Genomic DNA, 22250 nt, shown 5'->3' on the forward strand with positions numbered 1-22250 from the left:
TAAAATCGGAAGTAAAAATAACAATTAGGACAGCGTATACTAACTATTTGATTTTTGTTGTGAGTAGTATACAATATCACTTCTTTTTGAAATTATGTCAAGTCCAAGAGACATACATCTAGTTTTGTATTAAAGTCTTCTGTCAAGAACTACACGAATGTAAATGTTACTGTGGACAAGGTAGCTGAAACATTTGCAAATAGGTGTAATAAATTTAAGAATATTGTATTAGTAAAAGTATCATATACATTTGTCATTGATATCACTGTATTAAATAATGTATTACCTAATTATTTGTAGGGAGTAAATTAGTTAGTAGACTATCTATTAATCGATTTGCAAGGTACATTATGAATATTTCATAATGTAGCTTGTAAATCGATTAATGTATTTAAACCAGACGCTCGTCAAATAATGCAGTTCAAGGCGGAAATGTAGTGAGGGATACATCAGGATTAGAATGTGTGTTACAGAACAAGAAACTGATGACAATAGTTGGAATAACTAGTCAATGTCAACGCACTCGATAAAAGCGCGGGATTAAAAAAGGCGCGAATATGTGCAAGTACTACTGTATAACCAACGACAACACCTATGAAAAACCAGACATAAGCTATATTACAACCAGGCCTACGAAAAAGTCAAACTATGTAAATAATGAATCACTGAATATGATTAGACGAAATCACAGAGGTACAAACTATGTTAGATATTTACGTGGTAAAGGAGTGTAGTTTCCTGATAGGTCTAAACAACGTCATCAGTTACCAAATCAATTATTTTTACTAGTTTTAGTCATACAATTGTTCTCATTTAAACTTGCGCTATTATGCTAATTCAACCTAGGGCAGATGTAGTTCCCACAATATATCTATACTTACACGAGGAGAGCGTGGTTTCGGTGATTTTGTAAAGTAAGAAATAATAGATGTAGAAAGAAATGTGTAGATTTTGAACTTTTTTCTTTTTTCATTGATTTACTGTGTTGATTATGCACCACAGTGCTTTGTACTGTAATTATTTTCTGCCATTATGAAAAATTCATTGCCAATATTTCTTTCAAGGTCCCTTGCATTATTTTGCGTGTACTAATATGTACTAGGTGTACAATGCAGTTGTCTGCTTGCAATTTTGAGCGGAGCTATCATAGTACTGTAATCCAATACTTTTGCAAAGTCAATGCTAAATATAGTTCACGTAATTGAGATGTCTCCTACAAGTCCACTAAGTCAATTGTATAATTGTTTCTCATAAATGGGATGACTACTTGTAGTATCCAAAGTCAATGCTTTATCTGTTTCTCTTAAATGAAATCTCTACTTGCAGTATCTAAAGTTAATGATAAATCTATGCTAAAACTATTGCCTTGGGTGTAGTACGCCAGTGTCACGGTGATAACGGCGGGAGTGGTCGTGGTAGGCACGGATGAGTCGTTGTTCTTGCAAGGCTGTTTTTTGCCTGTCTTCTGGCTCAGTCAGCACTTACACCATCGGGAAGAGATAGTACATCCAAACTAACAAAAATAGGTTCCAAGGACCCATATTAGATTTAATACAATTGGCGGCAAACGTTATTGTTGATTAGTATGTTAAATAACAATAAAACTGTTGTAGGAGTTTGTTCCTAACCGTAGGTGCTCTGTATAATATTTAAATCGCTAAAATTATACCCCAACAATCAACGTTTACAATCGTGATACGTAAACAAATGATCCAATAATATGTAAGCCGAAGGATCGTCGTAAATTAATGTCTTTCGTGTAATACAACAATATGATAATAAACAATGTTACTATATCACTAATAACGTGTACGTAGACCGTCGTAATTAGGCTCAAATTAAAATATAATAATGCAATGTCAGTATTAAACAATCTTAATACTTGTGCGTAACAATATTGCTGTACTACAGAGAAACAAGGGTTTTCGAGTCGCTGTTGAATAATAGGACAACAAGAAATTTAATAATAATACGTTAATGAATACTATTACTATTAAACAGTTTCAATCCCAAATATTTTACGGGCAAGCAAGTCGGTTGTATTATGCAGAAATAAAGCCTATAGTAGAATTATGAACGAGGAAACTCAAATAGTAAACCGCACGAATACCGTTATCAAACAGCTGATTGGGCCCCTCTTATCTCTTGCCCATTCATCCAGAGTACAATTGACGAGCTTAAACAGTGTACAGTACATTTCTTTTTACGTACAGGTCTAGAAGGGTAGGTACAGGTCGACTAGCATTTACAATTCTCACCAAATATTTGGTAAACTGAATGATAACTGAAAGATAACTGAATGCTCTGACATGAAGCAGTGTTCTTCTTTACCTATAAAACAAGGTTGACACCTTTCTTCACTGATCACGTAATGCGTGATTTTCTATAAAGTCTTGGAAAAATAAAAGGAAAAATAGATAGACTACAGGTGTACTGTATGTGGTTTACACACAAATATTCATCAAACTGTGTGATAGTTTGTTATAGCAATGAACAGTTTGAGAGTACCTATCGTATTGTTTAAGTCGATGGAAAATCTCTGTTGATCCTGTTTTACAAGCAAACCAAAAAGATACAGTAGTCACCACTCTATGCGACATATTCTAGCCAGAATATTGTAATCGTATGATTCTATAAGCATTGGTAGGATTGCAAAGTACTACACAAACATTATTTCAAGGGTAATAACAGTCACAATTTCCGCTGACTTTAAAAGAGCCAACTAAACTATTATACTAATGGACACACAACTAAATGGAACAACTAATGGAAATTCTCACGATGTACATTCGTTCGATATAAGCATTGAGTATACACGTCAGTACATACGTGTATACCCAATGATATAAGCAACGGTTCTTGCAATTTATTGCTTATTGTTTTTTAGAGTTGTTTTCGGACTTACTCACACTCGTATAAGGTTTTCCACGTTTGTCATTGATAATGTAGCCATGTTGCTTTGAAATGGCGACCATACAAAATGTATGGTCAATGTATGGTAAATTCTTGATTCTTGATTCTTGATTCTTGATTCTTATGCATTTTAAGCCAAGTATGAATGGAGATGAGTGTGGGATGAGTGGAGCGATCTTGTTGTCCTGTTTGTGACTAAGGCCGACATAATCCTTAGACACAGCTGTTAATTAATAGTGCATACAGTCAATTAATAGCAGCAGAGGTCAAGTTTGGTATCAAATTAAAGGTTTTATTCATAAAAATACATTGCTGCAAACCCAAACTCAAACGAGGATGATGATAATAACGTTAATGATGTCGCTAAAACGTATCGTTTGAAATTTAACAGCTGAAAATAAGTTAAATAGAAAAGGTTTTGGTTAAATCCATCAAATTGTAATTGGACACTAGTAAATACTAGTGCACTTGTTGCTACCTCCCCCCTTCGGTTTCATGTATTCCTCTCAATCAGTTCAAACCTAGGAGGATTAAACATTAATGTTAATTAATGTTAAATCCTCCTAGATTCAAACCTGAAACACCCAGATCGAAACTCGCCTGTCGTTATTTTATCATCGCCTGTTTTTTAAATATATTTTTCAAAAAAGAAATATTATATTGATTTACTTTGGTTTTTAAAAATGTTAACGTTTTATTTTGTTAAAGATTTATGGTGATACGTAAATATTGTGGTGTAGTAGAGTATATTATATTGTAGTTAAGTGTTAAATTTTGAAATTTTAGGGTGAATCGAGATGAATCTTTGTTTATAACATGGGTCTCTCCTACCTTAACATACATACCAAGTTTGATAAACATCGGTTGGAAAAGTGCAAAGATAAATATTTGTATGTAAAAAATACAAAATGGCGGATATCTGGTTAACAAAATTATTTTGGAAAAAATGTTATCCTTGATCTGTTTATTTTGACCCAAGGAATTACTAGGTAAAGTATCTCCCCGCTTATTTTAACACCCTGTTTATGATGTATTCTTATAAGTGAAAAATGTTAGCTGGTAATAAAGAAAGATGTTTTATAAATAATATGAATGTACTGGTGATCTGTATATTCACCTTTTTCTTGTCCTTAGATAAATTAAATTAGATAAATTAAAAGTCCACTCAGCAGTCGCATCGTACGATGTAGTTCTTTCCATGCGTTGCGAAATGCTACATTTGCCGTCCTCTTCAACCCAAGTTATCTACTGAACCACTGATTGTAAAAAATTCAAAAAAATATATTTTACGCATTACACTTTTGGCTACAACTTTGCCACAGACAAAACCTCTCTAACCCAAAAACAAAAAAAAATCTCGCATGCTAACTTTTTCATGTTAGAAATCACGATTTAAAACTATTTCACCATACAAATCATTTTTTATTAATTAGATCGGTAAATAGTTTAAAGTTCCAACAAAATAGTCATCGAGTAGGACTAACCAAGAAGCTCTGTGCCAAATTTCAAAATTTTAGCACAACTTTAAGAACACCAAAACACGAAATTATTGAAGACATGCGTCGAGAGGACTATCGTTGTTTTTAACAGATTATACTTTTGACCTTCCGGCACTGTTGACTCAGCGAAACTGAACTTATATTTTATCTTATTTCGTTATATTAAAACTGCTGTTGCATTAAGTCAAATTCCCAATAAGTCAATTGCTTTAAAATAGACTAAACTTTTAGCCCGGACTGTACTATTTGACTTTCTGGGATTTTTGATCTACAGACACTGCAAACATTGTAGTTTTTGACCTAGCGGCACAGGTTTAAATTATTTGACCTTCCGGGACTGTTGACTTTCTGCAACGCGTCCATATTTTTCTACCGTTGAAGTTGGCAAGATGAAAACCTTAGACATTAACTATAAAATAGTCAGTGCATGCTTTAGGAAATTAAGTTATATTTCAGTCATATATGGTTGAGATACAGTCTTATGCTTAACTTTTCTTGACAGGAGGATGAGAGGAGGGAAATAGAAGAACGTTTACAGCAGGAGCGCCTAGACGAAGAGCTCGCAAAAAAAATAGCGCAAGAGGCGCCAAGCACCGGAGATACTGTAGATAAGGTAAGAAACAATTTAACCATTATTGAGATACTTTATTAAACAGAACACTCGTTTTAGAATAATTTGGCGGGGAAAAAAGGCTTGGAAGGACTTAGTGATGTGAAGTATTTTAATTATTGTGTATAGTGAAAATCTTTTTAGTGCATCAATCTAGGATAGACTTTACCGTTCAGATCAACCTGCTATCCTGTCATAAACCACTAAAAGTTAGGCTCCTGTGCACGTAGTTAGGCTCTGTAACTTGGCCTAACTACCCAAGTTAGTGTCATATATAGACTAAGACTAGTGAACGATGGTGAAGCAAATTTCATTCAATAAATTTGAAATCCAACAATAACAATACATGTATAGTTCGGCCGCTTAGAAAACGACCTCCTGTAGCATTGGTTTAGCATTAGCGAGCAGGTCGCTTTCTAAGCGGCCGAACTATAGTTTGATTATACTATTATAAATAATTTCACACGCTAAATGATCATTTGAGACCGGTAGGCCTAGTTTGACTACACAAGTGCAAACAAATATATTCCTATGGTAGCTAAACAGTAATACAAGAAGATGGATTAATTTTAGTCCTAGGTGCATTTTAAAAAGTGTGCTGCTAAACGTAAAAAAATATTCATAAAATCAATAGCCTACACTAATTTGATTGCTTGCTTCCTGTCTTTAAACTTTTGTTATATTTAATTTTTACGCCACAATTTTTAAAAACAAAAAGGTCAATTTATACCATCTTCGTTAAGTGCTAACATTTGTTCATGGAATAGATCTATCTCTTGTTATTACTAAAATTTAATAATCTTATACATTTTATTGTGATTGATAGCCCTATTTAAACAAAGAGTTTATGTAAAGAAGAAAATGTTATTGCAAAAATAATATGCAATAATGAGTTTCCATTCCATACACGTAACGATCGGCCGGCGAGAGCCGGAAGGCCAAACTGGCCTGTGAAAGAAGGGTCAACATACACACAACGATTCACCTGCCGGCCAATCTATATCTTCCCTGTATAGCAGCAAGGGTGCAGTCAGTTTATGTTTTGCGGCTGCTGTGTATAGTGCTGTAGTGTGATATGTCGTCTCAAATGGAGGAGGTGATGGCGGATGCTGCAAATTTAGCAGCACTGTAGAAAAGGAAAAGGAGGAAGAGAAGGGGGGTGTGGCATAAAGAGTGGCTTAACAGAACAGCACCAACCGATGTCAATTTATTGGATGAATTTAGATTGTCACTGCCACTGAACAATACAAAACACTCGACATATGGCACAACATGACTGAGCAGAAAATAAAGTTAGGTTATGTCAATGACCGTGCCTAACCTAACCTCAGAATTAACGTAAATCTTAAATAATTCTACTACTGTACTGTTGGCATTCCTGGGACCTTCCGGCGACCCTATACATGTACCGATCGGCCAGCCGACGTGGACTGTTCAGGCCGGGCCGGCCATCCGATTGTTACGTGTATTGGGGGCCTAACATCTAGGCTAATTTATTGCACTGACCAAACAAAGCTTCATGCCTATGTCAAAATTTGATGAAATCCGAGTAGTTTTTGTACTATTCTTTCATACTGTATACAGGGTTGGGCAAATGTGTGGATACCCCTAGTTAACTTTTAAACGCGTTGCAATAGGAAAACCAAACTTGGCACACATTTACAACATAAGAAATTGCACTTTTTCATTAAAGTTACAACTTTGCCCCAGCCCCCAAAATGGGGTATTTTGGGGGCAGCCCCAAATTTTCAAATGTAAACACCTATCATGTGACCCATCATTTTAAAGGGTTTATCAAAGGAAATTGAATGGCGCAAACCAGAGGTCAATATCCCACGCCTAATCAAAATGGCAGCCATTTTAATTATTTAAGATGAGCAATCATGATAAAGTCTAGACACCCCCAGTTAACTTTAAAAATTTAATATTTTAATACTGACCAAAAGGTGAATTCTCTTTTTTCATAAAGGTATGCTGAGTTCAGTTTTCCTGCTATAAACTGTTAAAAAATAATAGGGGATATTCCAAAATGACTGCCATTTTGATTAGGGGTGCGATATTGACCTCTAGTTTGCGCCATTTAATTTGTCTTGAGAAACCATTTAAAATGAGGGGTCACATGATAGGTGTTTACTTTTAAAAATTTGGGGCTGCCCCCAAAATACCCCATTTTGGGGGCCGGGTACAAGTTCTAACTTAAATTAAAAAGTGCATTTTTTTATGTTGTAAACATGTGCCAAGTTTGGTTTTCCCACTGCCACACGTTATAAAGTTAACTGGGGGTGTCCAGACTTTATCATGATTGCTCATGTTAAATTAAAATGGCTGCCATTTTGATTAGGCGTGCGATATTGACCTCTGGTTTGCGCCATTCAATTTCTCTTAAAAAACCCTTTAAAATGAGGGGTCACATGATAGGTGTTTACATTTGAAAATTTGGGGCTGCCCCCAAAATACCCCATTTGGGGGCTGGGGCAAAGTTGTAACTTTGATGAAAAAGTGCAATTTCTTATGTTGTAAATATGTGTCGAGTTAGGTTTTCCTATTGCAACGCGTTAAAAAGTTAACTAGGGGTATCCACACATTTGCCCAACCCTGTATTATAATTGCTTTGTTGAATAGCTATTTTTAGTGTAATAAAATTAAAATTGTTGAGAGAAGTAACACTTTAGGTTGATTTTTCTTACAAGATTTTAGGCTTGTTATATTTCACCAGGAAAGAGCGAGCGTCCAAAAAACTCCAGGACGAAAGACTCGGGGAAGACAAAAGGTAGATTTTATAAGATCGCATTAAGTAGTGGTGGGTGAAAATGGGCTTTTGGTTTCCATTCGACTAAACTTTGCATCCTGTTCCTGAGTTTTATGTTTATTCATGTCACTCTTAGAATTGCCTCTTTATTACTCATACACATTTGGGGTGTTGGAAAAATGCTGTCAGGTACATAGGGCCACCAATTACTGCGATGGGGAAAGTATTTTTCACTAAACCATCCAAAATATGCCAAAACATTGTTGATGTGTGTAATGTGATGTGAAACTAATGCAAACTAACTACAGCCTTAACCATTTGAGGTAGATTTTTTTATACTTTTTTGGCGAGTGGTGGTCGGCAACCTATACTCGCCATTGAAGGGTTAAAAATCTGCGATTCAAGGCCTAATTAAAATGAAATTGAATTAGTGATGTGACGAGTGGAGTATTTAGTCTACCCTAGAAAAATGTATTTCATTGTCCTGCCACTTGGAGAACCTTGATTCTGACTCATAGTAGCAATTCAGAGATCTATTCTTACTTAAGTTCTTAGTACTTAGCATTCATTGCTTTGCTACTGACTCATAATGGCAACTCAGAGATCTATTCTTACTTGAGTTCTTAGTACTTGGTATTCATCGCTGCTGACTCATTGGCGACTCGGAGATCTATTTTTACTTGAGCTCTTAGTACTTGGCATTAATCGCTGCTGACTCATATTGGCATCTCTGAGATCTATTCTTACTTGAGTTCTTAGTACTTGGCATTCATCGCTGCTGACTCATAGTGGCAACTCTGAGATCTATTCTTACTTGAGTTCTTAGTACTTGGCATTCATCGCTGCTGACTCATAGTGGCAACTCTGAGATTGACATTCATTGCTGTTGACTCATACTAGGTATTTTGAAAATCATAGCTACTGAAAAATTGGCATACCTAAGTATTCATCAAACACATGCTCGCAACTGCAGCGTAAAGGAGGACAAATTTATCAACCAATAGAGTCCAGAACTCAACATGCTAATTACCCCATTTGACTTAAAACTTTTCAAGTAGAGTTCTCATCACATTACTAAACTGAATATGATCATGACTTTTGGATTCTGCCTCCAAAAGCAAAGAAGAAGGAAAGACAGAAGTCACTACTAAACAGTTCTAAATCTTGTTATACCTATTGTGGTTTAATTTACCTTGTTACTGACGAAACGATCCTTTGTATTTTGTTAGAAGTACTACAGCTGTTTCATGCTTCGAACGGAGCACATCATCAGGTAGAAAGAATGTCAAGTAGTCTTCATTAAATATTCCTCGTTGTGGAGTTTGCCAAAATTTAATAAATAAGTAACAAAACATAACTAAAAAAAACCAAACAAAACATTTAGCGCTGGTCGACCAGATGGTAACAAAAGAGGTGGTATGGCCCCGGCTTAGGGTGAGTTGCGACTGTAATAATTTTTGTTATTTTTTATTTTGTATTATATTTTTGATGCCACTGGTAGCTAAAGTTGAAATATTCATCCACTTCACAAATTCAAATCTATATCTGGCCATTTAGTGCAAAACAAATTCAAATAGGCTATGACCGTCTAACTAACACAACTTAGTAGACTTCTCATCCCATTGTAAAAACTGAAGCTTGTTTATCATGTGTGGTTCGTGTTGGCAAGTGTCAGGAATTTTTTGCATTTTTTTAGGATTAATCGTTTGGTGTGCTTTACTTTTTGTTTGGTTATAAAACCACTGGATGAACTATTGATTTTAAAATAACTGCAATAACACCAAACAAATTGTTAACAACAATTAAATAAATCCTATTAAGATTTCACCACATTAATTTCATACAAATTTGACTACTGACGAACATAATGGAAAACTGACAACCGAAAAATCAAAAACCAAGTGATAAAAGTTGCAACCAACACATCACTATTTGATCATTTCAATGGTAACATTTAGTAAACAATAGCATATTTTACGTATCCTCCAACTGTTATAGTAAGAAAAACTTTAATAGAAAACCAAACTGTATTTGTAGTCGCCTACTACTTTATTAGTATTATTACTTTTTTATAAGTGGCTCACTCTGTGGGAGAATCAATCAACTATGTTTTTGCATAAATACTAGCAACAGCTGGTTTACAGGATGTCTACCTGAGTAACTAAAGTCAATTGTTTGGTGCAATTGGTTTTGTAATTGTTTTGTATGAACATTTTAGCGGGTGATTCAGTGAACTTGGGACACATCAGTTTAAGAGGAGAACGTAAGAAACACTGTTGCATTTGGTGTGTACATAACCTCAAAATTAATGCTTAGTTACTTTTTATATAAAAATCCGTTTCAGATACTCCTGGACGATGCGTCATCTCCCTCAGGGTCTTGTACTCCCCAGAAATCCTTCAGTCTAGAAAAATGCCTTAATACTCCATCCACTTCCAAGGACGGTAGCTTGCCTTGTTTGGGTGCAACTCCGTCAACTTCCAAGGACAATATATTTTCAATGTTTCGTAAGTGTTTTCATTGACTATAGACACTGCTCCCTAGACTTTGCATTATATTTTAATTATTACGCCTATAAATAAATTATTATAGCACCAATGGTATTTAAAACGCTCCAAACAGCAAAAAAAAGTAAAGAATGTTTTTAGCCTAATATGAATTATTATTGTAGACCAGTGATATTAATTTATTCACAATAGCAGACAAGTTCATTCGGCCTACATTCTGGTAGAAATCACAGTACAGTAAACCCTTAACCTACCTCGCGTTAACCGATAACCGGATTATCCGCCCTCGCTCGTTAAATATAAAAGTTTGTTTTAACCAACCTTGTTTTGAGATTTGTTTGTTCGGTTTAACTGTCATTTTCTAGGAATCTCGACATTTCCACTCCCACACTCGGATATAGGAACAATACGCTAAACTCTACAGGATGTAGTAACCTGCGACATCCTGCTACAAGAGAAAATATAATCCACCAAAATAACTATAAGAATAAGTTATTTTGTATTCATCCTAAAAAAATATTACATATTGCAATTTGTATCATCGTTTGTAGAGCGAGCACATCTGATTTGTCATCTTTGCGGCAGTTCTGTACTGTATTACAATGGATTTAGAAACCATAAATTAATATTATTAAAGGTATTAAAATAAGAATTTATTATGACTGTTACCTACAACTATAATTTATTTGACAGTTAACACAAAACAACAGGTTAAGTCATAGTATCAAAATTCAAAAGACTGTGAAGCGCCTCACCAGCTGATTGTAGTTATAGTATATTTGAGTGTTGCCAACTTATTTCTAAATGTATACGTATTACGTGCCTAATAAAAGCTCAAGTATTTAGAGTTGTTTGGTCGGAATACTGGAATAAGGCAAAAAATGAGTACGGCAAAAGTAAGTAAACGCAGCAATTAGCTATTTTGTGTGCTATAATCAGTGCAAGGAAGCCTGCTTTGGCAGGTAACTGTAGGAAAAATAAATTCTGTCACTATCGTGTAGGCCTAAGTGTTTGTCTGATTGTTTAATACTGTAGGTTGTTTTCAAACGTTCAATTTTTTTTTATTCATTGTTCAAGGGACTTCAACACCTCCATCAAAACGTTCTAGTCATACATCATCGCTTCACCAAGAACCCTCTACTTCAACAGGTAATTTAAATATGTCACACAAAAATCATAAAAAATAAATGTATTACCTGGTACAAAAGTAGTAGAAAATGTATGTTCTAGTAATACTGTGTTGCAGGGGATTGTATCTAAAACAAAAGAACAATATTTCCTTTTATTAAGCTTGGCCAAATTTTTAATTACCGAAATATAAACTTAAACAACTTATATTTTAGCCAAATGATGCAATATTTATTCTGTTTTAACAGTTGAATATTTATTACTTCAACTTTATTTTTCAGATTCTAAAACTTCTATTTCCAACCAAGCGTTGAGCCATTTTGCTCCTGTTCTGCCTGGGCCTTCAAATGGTAAACATATTTTCAATCAATCTTCATTATCATTATTTTTTCAGAAAGCAGCAAGTATGTCAATGTAGCTTTGTTACTGACTAATGTAGGCTGACTTTTAGTCAGACTCATTTTTCAACTAAAAGCTACTGAATTTTCATATGATTAAACTAATTACCTTCTGCCTATTTGGGGAGCAATAACCTCTATACTAGCTAGCATGAAGCTATAAATAAACATTATTAAAGTTCCATTATTATCATGAGACCTCTTGTTATATTGAGACAAAAAAGATTCTATAGTTCGGCCGTTTAGAAAACGACCTGCGCGCTAATGCTAAACCAATGCTGGAGGAGGTCGCTTTCTAAGCGGCCGAACTATACTTAGATTTCTTGACTGATTAACTGAAAACTAAGAAAACGACGTAATCTAAACATTGCCAAATCTATTCCACTGAATGCACCCTTTTTCCATAAATATCTGCCTGTGTAATTCTCCTACTGACAACAAGACTCCTTTAATCTCACCCTACAGTAGAACCTCTTTAATCCGAACCCCTGTAATCCGAACGTCCACTAATCCGAACTCCTCATTGCTGTTCTCTATACACAGTACAGCAGTTCTTTATTGTATACTGTATTTAATTTACAGTACTGTTTATTCACCATGTTTACTACTGTATTAAATAAACATTATATTTTACTTTATAAAACATTTTTTCACTTTTCCCAAATTAATGTTGATCAATTTTAGCCATGTTTTAGCTATTGTTATGTAAAAACAACAATATGTTCTGTAATCTGAACTATTCAATAGTCCGAACTACCCCTGGTCCCAATTAGTTCGGATTAAAGAGGTTCTACTGTATCTCCATATTCTTAAAAGGACGAACTGTGGATATTTGTTGGCAGGCACTGTGGATACTCCCTGGTGTGGATTAACGTCCGCGTTTTTGAGTACTAGCATTTAGCAGTACTGTCCTGATAATTAGACTAATTCATTAATTACAAGGCAAAAATGTTGTTCGGATTCTACTATAAACTGTAGTTCCCTTAGTTTCCAAAAATTTTAACTCATACATTAGTTTTTATTGGCTGTATGAGCTATTAATTAACAGCTGTTTCTAAGGAACATGTCGGCCTTAGTCACTAACAAGACTACAAGATCATGCCACTCATCCTACACTCATGTGTAAATAAATATTTAAATATTGACAATGCATGATATTTGTTGCATGTTATTGTATACAAATCTAATATGCAAATAAACAATTTGATTTGATTTGACTCATCTCCATTCATACTTGGTTTAAAATATCTACCTTTGTATCGTCCCCATTTCAGATTAAAATATTAAAGTTTTTAATTTACCACTTTACTTAAATCTGACAAAATATAGATATTAACATTAACAAAAATTTAATTAAATACAATTAATTACAATCAATAGAGTATTGAGGGACAAAACGTGTATGTATTCTGTAGCTTATTTGTTACATCTAGTGCATGACTTGTTCTTTGTAGATGCAAGAGATAAGAAGATGAAAGAAATGCCATCCACGTCCAGATGTTCCAGTGGAAGTGATAGTATCGGACAAGAACTGAACCACTTCAAACCAATCCGTACTTCTCCAACAACACCACCCAAGGGTAAACATTGACTTTGGTTTTTTATCAAATCATCTGTAATTGGTTTTGTTTTCTTTATTTTTGTTATTTTCAATGATGGTGAAATTCTTTTGGTGTATGTCATCTAAAGCCTTTGACAGTATATCCCATTGAAAAATTGTTGAAAAATAAAGTAGTATAGGCATCAAAAACTCATATTTAAATTGGTTTGAAAGTTACCTTCAAAATTGAAGTCAATATGTAGAAAAAAAACTGAAGGAAATCAAGTTATAAAATATCAATCAATTTTACAACCAATCAAACACGGGGTACCACAAGGTATACTTGATATACCTTTATTATTTATTATTTACATCAGGGATATGCCATACTATTTAAGTAAACTTTAGGACATAAAAAATCAACTTATACTATATACAGACATTGACTAATACACAGCATTCTGTGTATAGTCAATGATACAGATGACTCTTATCTTATTATGTCTGCAAAGACTGGCTTGGAAATGGAAATAAATTCATTCATAGAATTAAGTAAACTTCATTGATTTTTTCTTCCAACAGTCTAATATTAAACTCACAGAAGACTAATTACATTCATTTCACTACAAAACAAAACCGAAACAATAATGATTGTAACATTTTTATTGATAATAATAGAATAGAAAAGGCAGATGAATCCAAATTTTTGGGAGTATATTGATAACCATCCTAGTTAGGTTAGGACCTGCATATAGAACATCTTTTAGCAATAATAAACTCAGAAATGTATGCCTTTAAAAAGGATTGTACAGTAGACTCCCTCTTATCCGGACACCTTTCAACCGGACATCGGTTTAACCAGACATCGGTTTAACCGGACTACACTCGGCGGAAAGGACATCTCTTTAACCGGACAATTTTTACCAGCACATTGGTTTTACCGGACTAGATCAGCAGGAAGTGGGCAGTACTGAAACGACTGTTCTCGTGGGACTGATTTGAGACCAGTGATCACGTGTCTAAATACAATACTCTCCTAAATTTAAGTCGAATATCACAGTAAACAGTCTGTTTTAATGAGTTTTTGGGGACGTCGGTTTAACCGTAAAACCCGTTATCCGGACTGGCCTCGGTCGGAGTCCGGATAAGAGGGAGTCTGTGTTATTATCTTTGTAATTCAAAAGTTCAAAAAAATGTTTTTCATTCCCTCGTGCAATCCCATATATCTTATGGGTGGATGGTTGTCCAAACAAAACCTTTGTGAAATTTTAATTAGTCAAAAAAGAGCTACAAGAGCCATGTTAAATCTCGAGTTTGAGGAATCTGTAAAGGAGCATTTTATTTACCAAAATATATTAACAGTCTATAGTTTGTATATCCTTGATGTATGTCAGAGTAAATAAAGCCAATCTTACAACACATGAAGATATACATAACTACAACACCATAAATTAAATAAAAACATAGTCTTACCTTTTCACAATTCTGAGCTATTTAAAAAGAAACCATCCTATGCCGGTTCTGTATTTTTAAAACATATTCCAAAAGAAATACAGTATTGAATATAGAAAATCTAAACAAGTTCAAAAGTGAACTCAAAAGTTTTTTAATCAGAAATGCATATTACTCTTTTGAAGAGTTGTACGATTTAACTTATGTGAATGCTGATGCTACATAACTGTCAATACAAATCCTGAAAAATTCAATGCAATTTACTGAGTTAGATTAAGGAGCTGTGACGCTATTTATTGTATAGCTGTACATGAAACAAATAAAGAAGTTTTGAGTTTGAATTGTACTTAACAAATTTAAGGGGAAGCGGTCAAAACTCCTAACAGGATATCTTGGCGATTGAACATGTCTTATCACACTAAAGATCAAGAAGCTAACCACTATTTATTTATTATAGCCTAGCTAATTACTACAATATAAGTTTTTTTTACCATTTTCACCAAGCACGGAATTGGTCCATTCGGCGAAAAAACAATTCAAAAATTTAAGTTTGGTAATATCTGTACACAATCCTAGATAACATTTGTTTGGATTTCATTTTTGTTTTAGCCGGCAGCAGGAGACTTTGGCCCCGAGTGGTAATCCCAAAACTGGGCACCGAGTCAAAAATCAACATTTTGCCATTGTCACATCTGGACATATTAGCTGCTAATGTTTCCTTGGATGAATTGTAAGTAATTTCTTGGTTGTATTTAGTTGTTATGGATTCTAATCTTGTTAGCGAATTTCCCTATAGGGAAGTAGCTATTACCGTAGGTGGCACGGTAAGACCTAGACCCGGGACCAATTTACTTTTTCATTTTGATGTCCCCAGAGGCCAAAAACACCATTCGTTCAAATTTTTATATATGTATATATATATATATATATATATATAGATTTATATATATATATATATATACGTCCGTGAACGCGATAACTTGAGTAATTTTTGTCCGATTTTGATGAAATTTGGTTTAAAGGTGTAAAGCGGGATAAACTTGAACAGGGTGTCCACATTCTGGAAAGTCAGGGAAAGTCAGGGAAAGTCAGGGAAAAAAATTTTGGTCATGGAAAGTCAGGGAAATGGGTAAAAAGTCATGGAAAGTCATGGAAATCCCCAATGATGGATTTGAGGGGACTCTTCAATGCTCTAGTCGGCCGTAACCCCGACTATTGTAGCATTTTTCAGGATTTTTCACAAATGTACGACAATTCAATTTATTGTCTTACATTTGTGCTTGGATTATTTTAAATTATTAATATTTTTCTTGTTTGTTCTAGGATGTTGATTAGTTGCTAGATGCTAAGTGTAACAATGACTGCTAAACAGTGCAAATTTAATAAACTGTGGCTCGATGCCAAACTATATCCGGAATTTAGTGGTTGGTTAGATTTGGTGGTTGCTGATGCCACTTCGGCTTATTGTAAAGTGTGTCGCAAGTCATTCAAGCTCAGTAACATGGGTAAAAATGCGGTTGTTTCTCATTCTAAAGGACCTAATCACTTAAAATACATGCAGGCCAAAAATTCCCAGCCAACAATCTCCTTTTTCACTAAGAAAAAAGTGTCAGAACCTACATCAGCAGAAGATGTACATCCTGTACCGAGTACTTCAACTACACCAGATGTAAGAACTTCAAAGCAAGAAACTTCTCAAACAAGTTTAAAGACTTTCAGTGTCAATGAAGATGATGTAACATCTGCGGAAGCAATTTGGGCTCTTGAAGTTGTCACTGGAAAAATGTCTCTTAACTCCTGTGATGATACTTCGGCTGCTTTCAAAAGGATGTTTCCAGATAGCAAAATTGCTCAGAGTTTTAGTATGGGAAAAACTAAGGCTTCTTATTTAATAAACCATGGACTGGCACCATATTTTCAGGAACTGTTACAAAAGGAAATTAAAGAGTGTTCTGACTATGTAGTGTCTTTTGACGAATCCCTAAACAAAGTTGTTCAGAGAGGTCAAATGGACCTTTGTGTTAGATTTTGGGATGTCAACCTTCAAAGAGTGTCTACAAGATATTGGAACAGTGTATTTCTTGGTAGGGCATCAGCTAACCATTTACTAGACGCATTTATTGATGGATTAGCCTTGCCGTTGCAAAATATCTTGCAAGTGAGTATGGACGGACCAAACGTTAACCTCAGTTTTTTAAAGAAACTAGAAAGCCACTTGCAAGTCTTGAATCCGGACGGAAAATCCATTTTAGACATCGGTATATGCAGCCTTCATACAGTGAATGGAGCTATTAAAACGGGAGTTAACAAATGTGAGTGGAATCTTTTTCAGTTTTTTCGATCTCTTTATAATTTTTTCAAAGGTAGCCCTGCTCGACGTGCCAAATATACTGAAATAACTTCCAGCAAATCATTCCCTTTCAAGTTTACTTCAGTAAGGTGGTTAGAAAATGGGCCTTGTGTGGACCAAACTATCAAAATTTTTGATCATGTTAGCCAATTTATTCAAGAATACACTGAAGAAAAGGAAAATAAAAACTTGCAGTACCTAAGGGAAACCATGAAAGACCCTTTTCTTAAGGCAAAACTTTGTGCTTTCAGGAGCATCTTATCAGATATTGAACCATTCTTAAGAAGGTTCCAAAGTCAGAAGCCTATGGTTCCGTATCTGTTTTCATCAATTGAGGAATTGGTAAGAAAAGAAATGATGAGATTTGTTAAGCCAGAGAAGTTAAGGGAAGCAAGTACGTCTCAAAAATTAATAAATCTAGATTTGCACCTATTTGAAAATTTGGTCCCAGTAGAGAAAATAAGTGTTGGGTATGCAGCAAAAACCATCTTAAGACAACTTAAAAGCTCAGAGAAAGATAAATTAGCATTTAGAAAAGATTTTAGGACTCTGCTGATAACTATGATCAATAAACTTAAAGAGAAAAGTCCTTTGAAATGTCATTTGGCTCGAGGGCTAACTGCATTAGACCCTAAAACAATATTGCTCAAACCTGATCTGGCAATAACACGGATTGACACAGTGTTAGAAAACATGTATAGCCGTAAAAGAATTCCCGATCAAGTTGCTGATAAAGCTAAACTTCAGTTTTCTTCTTTGATTGAAGAAGTTCAGAAAAATGAAAATCTTAAACACAAATTTGATAACTTTATTTTAGAAAAGACTGATGAGGTTGGACTTGATGAATTTTATTATTCACTTTTAGGTGAAGACAAGAAGTATGTTGAACTGTGGTCAGTGATGAAACTGTGTCTAATTTTGTCTCATGGAAACGCTTTTGTTGAATCTGGCTTTTCGATTAACAAAAATTTACTGGTAGAAAACCTTCTAGAAGAATCACTTGTTTCACAAAGAATAATTATTGATAGTGTAAAACATCTTGGTGGTGTGAAAAATATAACAATTAACAGAAGTATGCTTACTTCAGTAAGGTCTTCAAGAAGAAGATACCAGTTATATCTAGATAAGAAAAAAGAAAAGACAAGTGAAGAAGAAAAAGAGAAAATAGAGAAAAGAAAGATTCAATTGGAGCTAAAGGAACTAGAAGAAAGTAGGAAAAAGTTGAAAATAGAAAGAGAAAAGGAAGATGCTGAGATTGAGAAAAAGAAACAAATGTTGGAGGCTATGAAAAAACAACATTAAAGATTTGTCAAAAGAGGTTCTTAAAATAGATTGTTAAGATAAGAATACTCTAATTATATTTTTTACATAATCATGTAAGAATCATATGATTTGTCAGTAAAGGTTATTAAAATATATTGTTAAGATGACAATACTCTAATTAGATTTACCTAATCTTGTAAGAATTATTTGATTTGTCAACGGAGGTTCTTAAAATATATTGTTAAGATAACAATACTATAATTATATTTACATAATCTTGTAAGAATTATTTGATTTGTCAATGGAGGTTCTTAAAATATATTGTTAAGATAACAATACTATAATTATATTTACATAATCTTGTAAGAATCATTTGATTTGTCAATAACGGTTCTTAAAATATATTGTTAAGATGACAATACTCTAATTAGATTTACATAATTTTGGAAGATTCATTTTATTTTGGTTTTAATTAGTATTATATCTGTTGTGGTTGTGTACAGTTTTTTCACTTAAATAACAATAATAAATATTTATTAGAACAGAACTCAAATGTCAATACAAATACAAATATTGTTATAATGTGTTGAGTTGTCGTAAGTTAAGTATTTTCTAAGCTAAGCTAATTTTGTAAACCCTGTAAACTCAATAAAAAAATAAAAATAAAAAGTATATAGGAAGGAAAAAAGAAAGTGGAGAGAGAACTTGGCCAGCTATGGGGACGGAGGAGGCTGGGTTTTCTTTTTTCCTTCCTTATTTTGAATATCATATTTTTGCAAAATTTATTACAACATTGTTATAATTTAATACATATTTCAGTATTTTCTGTGAAATAATTTGTCCAGGCAGCATTATTTATGTGTGTATGTTATATTATAATTTCCGAGTAAAGTTCGTGAGTCATGGAAATCAATGGTAAATGGTCATGGAAAGTCAGGGAAAGTCAGGGAAATTAATGACAAATTTTCTGTGGACACCCTGTTGAATGAGTTCGCGAACCAGCATGATCGGACCATGGGAACGGGGCTTTACGGGGGGTTTTATGGGGTAAAATTTTGTTTTTCTCACTTTTGACCCTCAAAACACAAAATTTCCCAATTTCTCTTTAGACCTTTTTAAAGAGCTTAAAAAAACAAATAATTTAGTATATAAAAGTATTTTTGTTCGGTTATTAGTAACGGAGAAAATTAAAAAAATTGTAAATTTAAAATTCCCATGTTATTCTTATGGAGAATACAGTATTGTCAAATGTTGTTGCTTAATTATGGATATATTTTGATCAAACTTGGCAAATTTATTTATTTTGTACTAAGCTATCAATATTTTACTCAAAAACACACTTTATTAGTTTCCTTGTAGCAGCAAACCTAGGTACTCGTTAAACCTAATGTTATTAAAATATATTTAACTGAAAATCAATTCAGACAAATGGAAATTCGCTTAGTCGGCAGGTTTGCTGCGGCGGGGGTATTTTTTACCCTCTTTGTTTCAAGTTCTTTGTTGGTGGTGGTAAGTTGATGTTATGTAACTATGGCCACAGACCTAGGAAATAAGACATATTAAATTCTCTGTCTTAAAGAGAAGAAAGATGTGTTTTAATATGGAATAAGGTTTATTTTGAGGAAAAAACTGACTTTGGGAGGTTAACGTTGATAATAGAATGAGAGAAGTGATTCTAGGAGAAGTTTGTTTTCAAAAGGAGGAAAATATTTAGGGGGAAAGGATTTTTCTAGGAGAATGACTGTAGGAAGAGCAGGTAGATTTTAGGAAAGAAGTGTGTTTTTTTGGGAGGTGAGGAATGTCTTGGCTTTTCTACCAGTACTGAGTCGGATAGAATTTATATTTTCTCATAATTTTAAACACTCTTAACTTGACTCACCTTGTATTGCTACTGCAACAACATCAATTACTTTTTTGTTACTTTCAGAGAAACCTCGATAAATCTAGAGAAGCAACTAGAAGAGGACCGAGAATTTGCAAAGAAAATTCAGAAACAGTTTGACCAAGAAATGAAGATGTCTGTTAAAACTGACTATAATCTTCGGAAAAGGAAGAGGCCGTCGGGAAACGCGAAGAAAAAGGTTTCTCTTGATAGAAGCCAAACCACTCTTGACAATCTTTTGATAAAGTGATCAAATCATCCTAGCATGATGATATCTCGTCATGATGCTGTCTTGTCATGGAGTTACCAAATTAGTTTTTTTACGTAAGACTGAAAAATTTTTTTTATTTATAAAGTGATTTTTTTTTTGTATGACTATGATGTGATTCAATCTACCAATTCTCCTCCTCAATATTTAATTCTACATGCCATATATCAACTGTAAAATTGTACTTAGTTGAAATTCTCTAAATTAATTTAAAATTGTTCCTGTTGTTATTGTTAATTTAAAATGCTTAGGGAATACAGTTTTCACTGAATAGTCTGACACTCTCCGAATTTGTCTTCTTTGAGGCAAACAAAAGTTAACTTTGTTTATTTTAGTTTTCATTTTGGTAATCCATTGCTAAGTTTACTATTTTGTTTGCAACCCTTCCGGTTCGTAAGTGTCAGATGTTTAGACTCAACTGTATAGCACTGCTTTGTACAATGTTGTACTGTATACGTTATTGATTTAACACACACATTTACAAGATTACTTCAGTTGTTTCCTATTGTTTTAATAGTAATATATTTTTATTTTACTCTTTATTATTGGTGTGTTGATTTGTAATATTTGTTAAAGCTATTATTTTTGTTCATTTTTATAGCAGTAAAATAGTTAAGATCAACGATATTTATTTTATTTTTGTCAATAATAAAACATTGCTGCTTTGTGATAAACCAGTGAAGCATTCTGGGTCGTAAAGATCCAGTTTACCAATCATAAAGTTTACAGTCCCCTTCCCAACCAAAAATCCTAACCCTACAATAGTGTCACAAGGAAATCGAATATAGTCGTGAATGGTCTGCAGTGAAGCCGAGTGTAGGGCCACTGGTCGTAAATTCAGGAGCCATATTAATTTATATAATCTAACCTAACCAAACTTCTATATGCTGATTAAGGCCAGAGGTGGCCGGTTCTCCGTTTCCTAGTAAAGCCAACAAGTTAGGCCTGGTTAAACTTAATTTAATAAGCAAATAGGACAGCCATAACACATGTTAAGAGGGTCTGACTTACGGGTGGTATAAATGAGGCATATTAGTTAAAAATTTCCATGTGAAAAAAAGCGCTGTAGTAGAGAGCACTTGGCTATAATGAAGGTTTACTAATCGAAAAATAGTTCTGTTCATAAAATAAAACTATAAATTTCTCAAATTCAATTTTATGATTTTTTTTATTATAAAATTAAACTGTCATAACCTAACCAAACTTGCTGATAATGAAAAAATCGAATTAAGATTTACTGATAAAAAAAATAGTTCTGTTCATAAAATAAAACTAGAAATGGCTCAAATTCAATTTGATAATGTTTTAATTATAAATTAAACTGTCATAACCTAACCAAACTTGTTGATAATGAAAAAATATTGGACAAAAAGTTAGTGCTACCGGTGGGATTTGAACCTGGGACCTTCAGCTTATCAGCCCGGCACGCTATCCATTGGACCACTGAGAGGCCGTCCCTCAGCTAATCAGAAGCCCACAGCTGACATCATAGGCTCATCTATACCTCCCTTGAGTAAACACCATGTTAAGAAGATTTATACTTCATTCACAATAACTAGGCGGTTTGATAGGAAGTTCCACTTAATTGTATTTAATGTATGTTGCCTAATCAGCTATTGAGCTTTTATTTTGAACCTTAATTTTTACAGCAATAAGCGGGTTAGACCATTTTGTTGAGTGTAAAAAGGGAT

At 33.8% G+C, this 22250-nt stretch overlaps 1 protein-coding gene across 4 annotated transcripts in view; it reads left to right on the forward strand.

The window, feature by feature from the left end:
* Positions 1 to 21526, forward strand: part of LOC128991878 (E3 ubiquitin-protein ligase rnf168-like) — a 39134-nt gene extending 17608 nt beyond the window's left edge. For 2 of the 4 annotated variants that reach the window (XM_054415128.1, XM_054415130.1), the window contains exons 5-12: positions 4915 to 5025; positions 7739 to 7792; positions 10116 to 10278; positions 11356 to 11427; positions 11688 to 11756; positions 13259 to 13384; positions 15406 to 15526; positions 20337 to 21524. In XM_054415128.1, the coding sequence (XP_054271103.1) occupies positions 4915 to 5025; positions 7739 to 7792; positions 10116 to 10278; positions 11356 to 11427; positions 11688 to 11756; positions 13259 to 13384; positions 15406 to 15526; positions 20337 to 20541 (921 nt within the window). In that variant the 3' untranslated portion in view covers positions 20542 to 21524. Of the gene's footprint in view, positions 1 to 4914; positions 5026 to 7738; positions 7793 to 10115; positions 10279 to 11355; positions 11428 to 11687; positions 11757 to 13258; positions 13385 to 15405; positions 15527 to 20336 lie in introns of all 4 variants that reach the window. The other 2 variants (XM_054415131.1, XM_054415129.1) reach the window with 2 other exon arrangements.
* Positions 21527 to 22250: the final 724 nt, after the last annotated feature.

Source organism: Macrosteles quadrilineatus, unplaced genomic scaffold, assembly GCF_028750875.1.
Source record: "Macrosteles quadrilineatus isolate MER2022 unplaced genomic scaffold, UCM_ALF_1.0 Scaffold_4__1_contigs__length_99947679, whole genome shotgun sequence".
Taxonomy (NCBI): Eukaryota; Metazoa; Arthropoda; class Insecta; order Hemiptera; family Cicadellidae; genus Macrosteles; species Macrosteles quadrilineatus.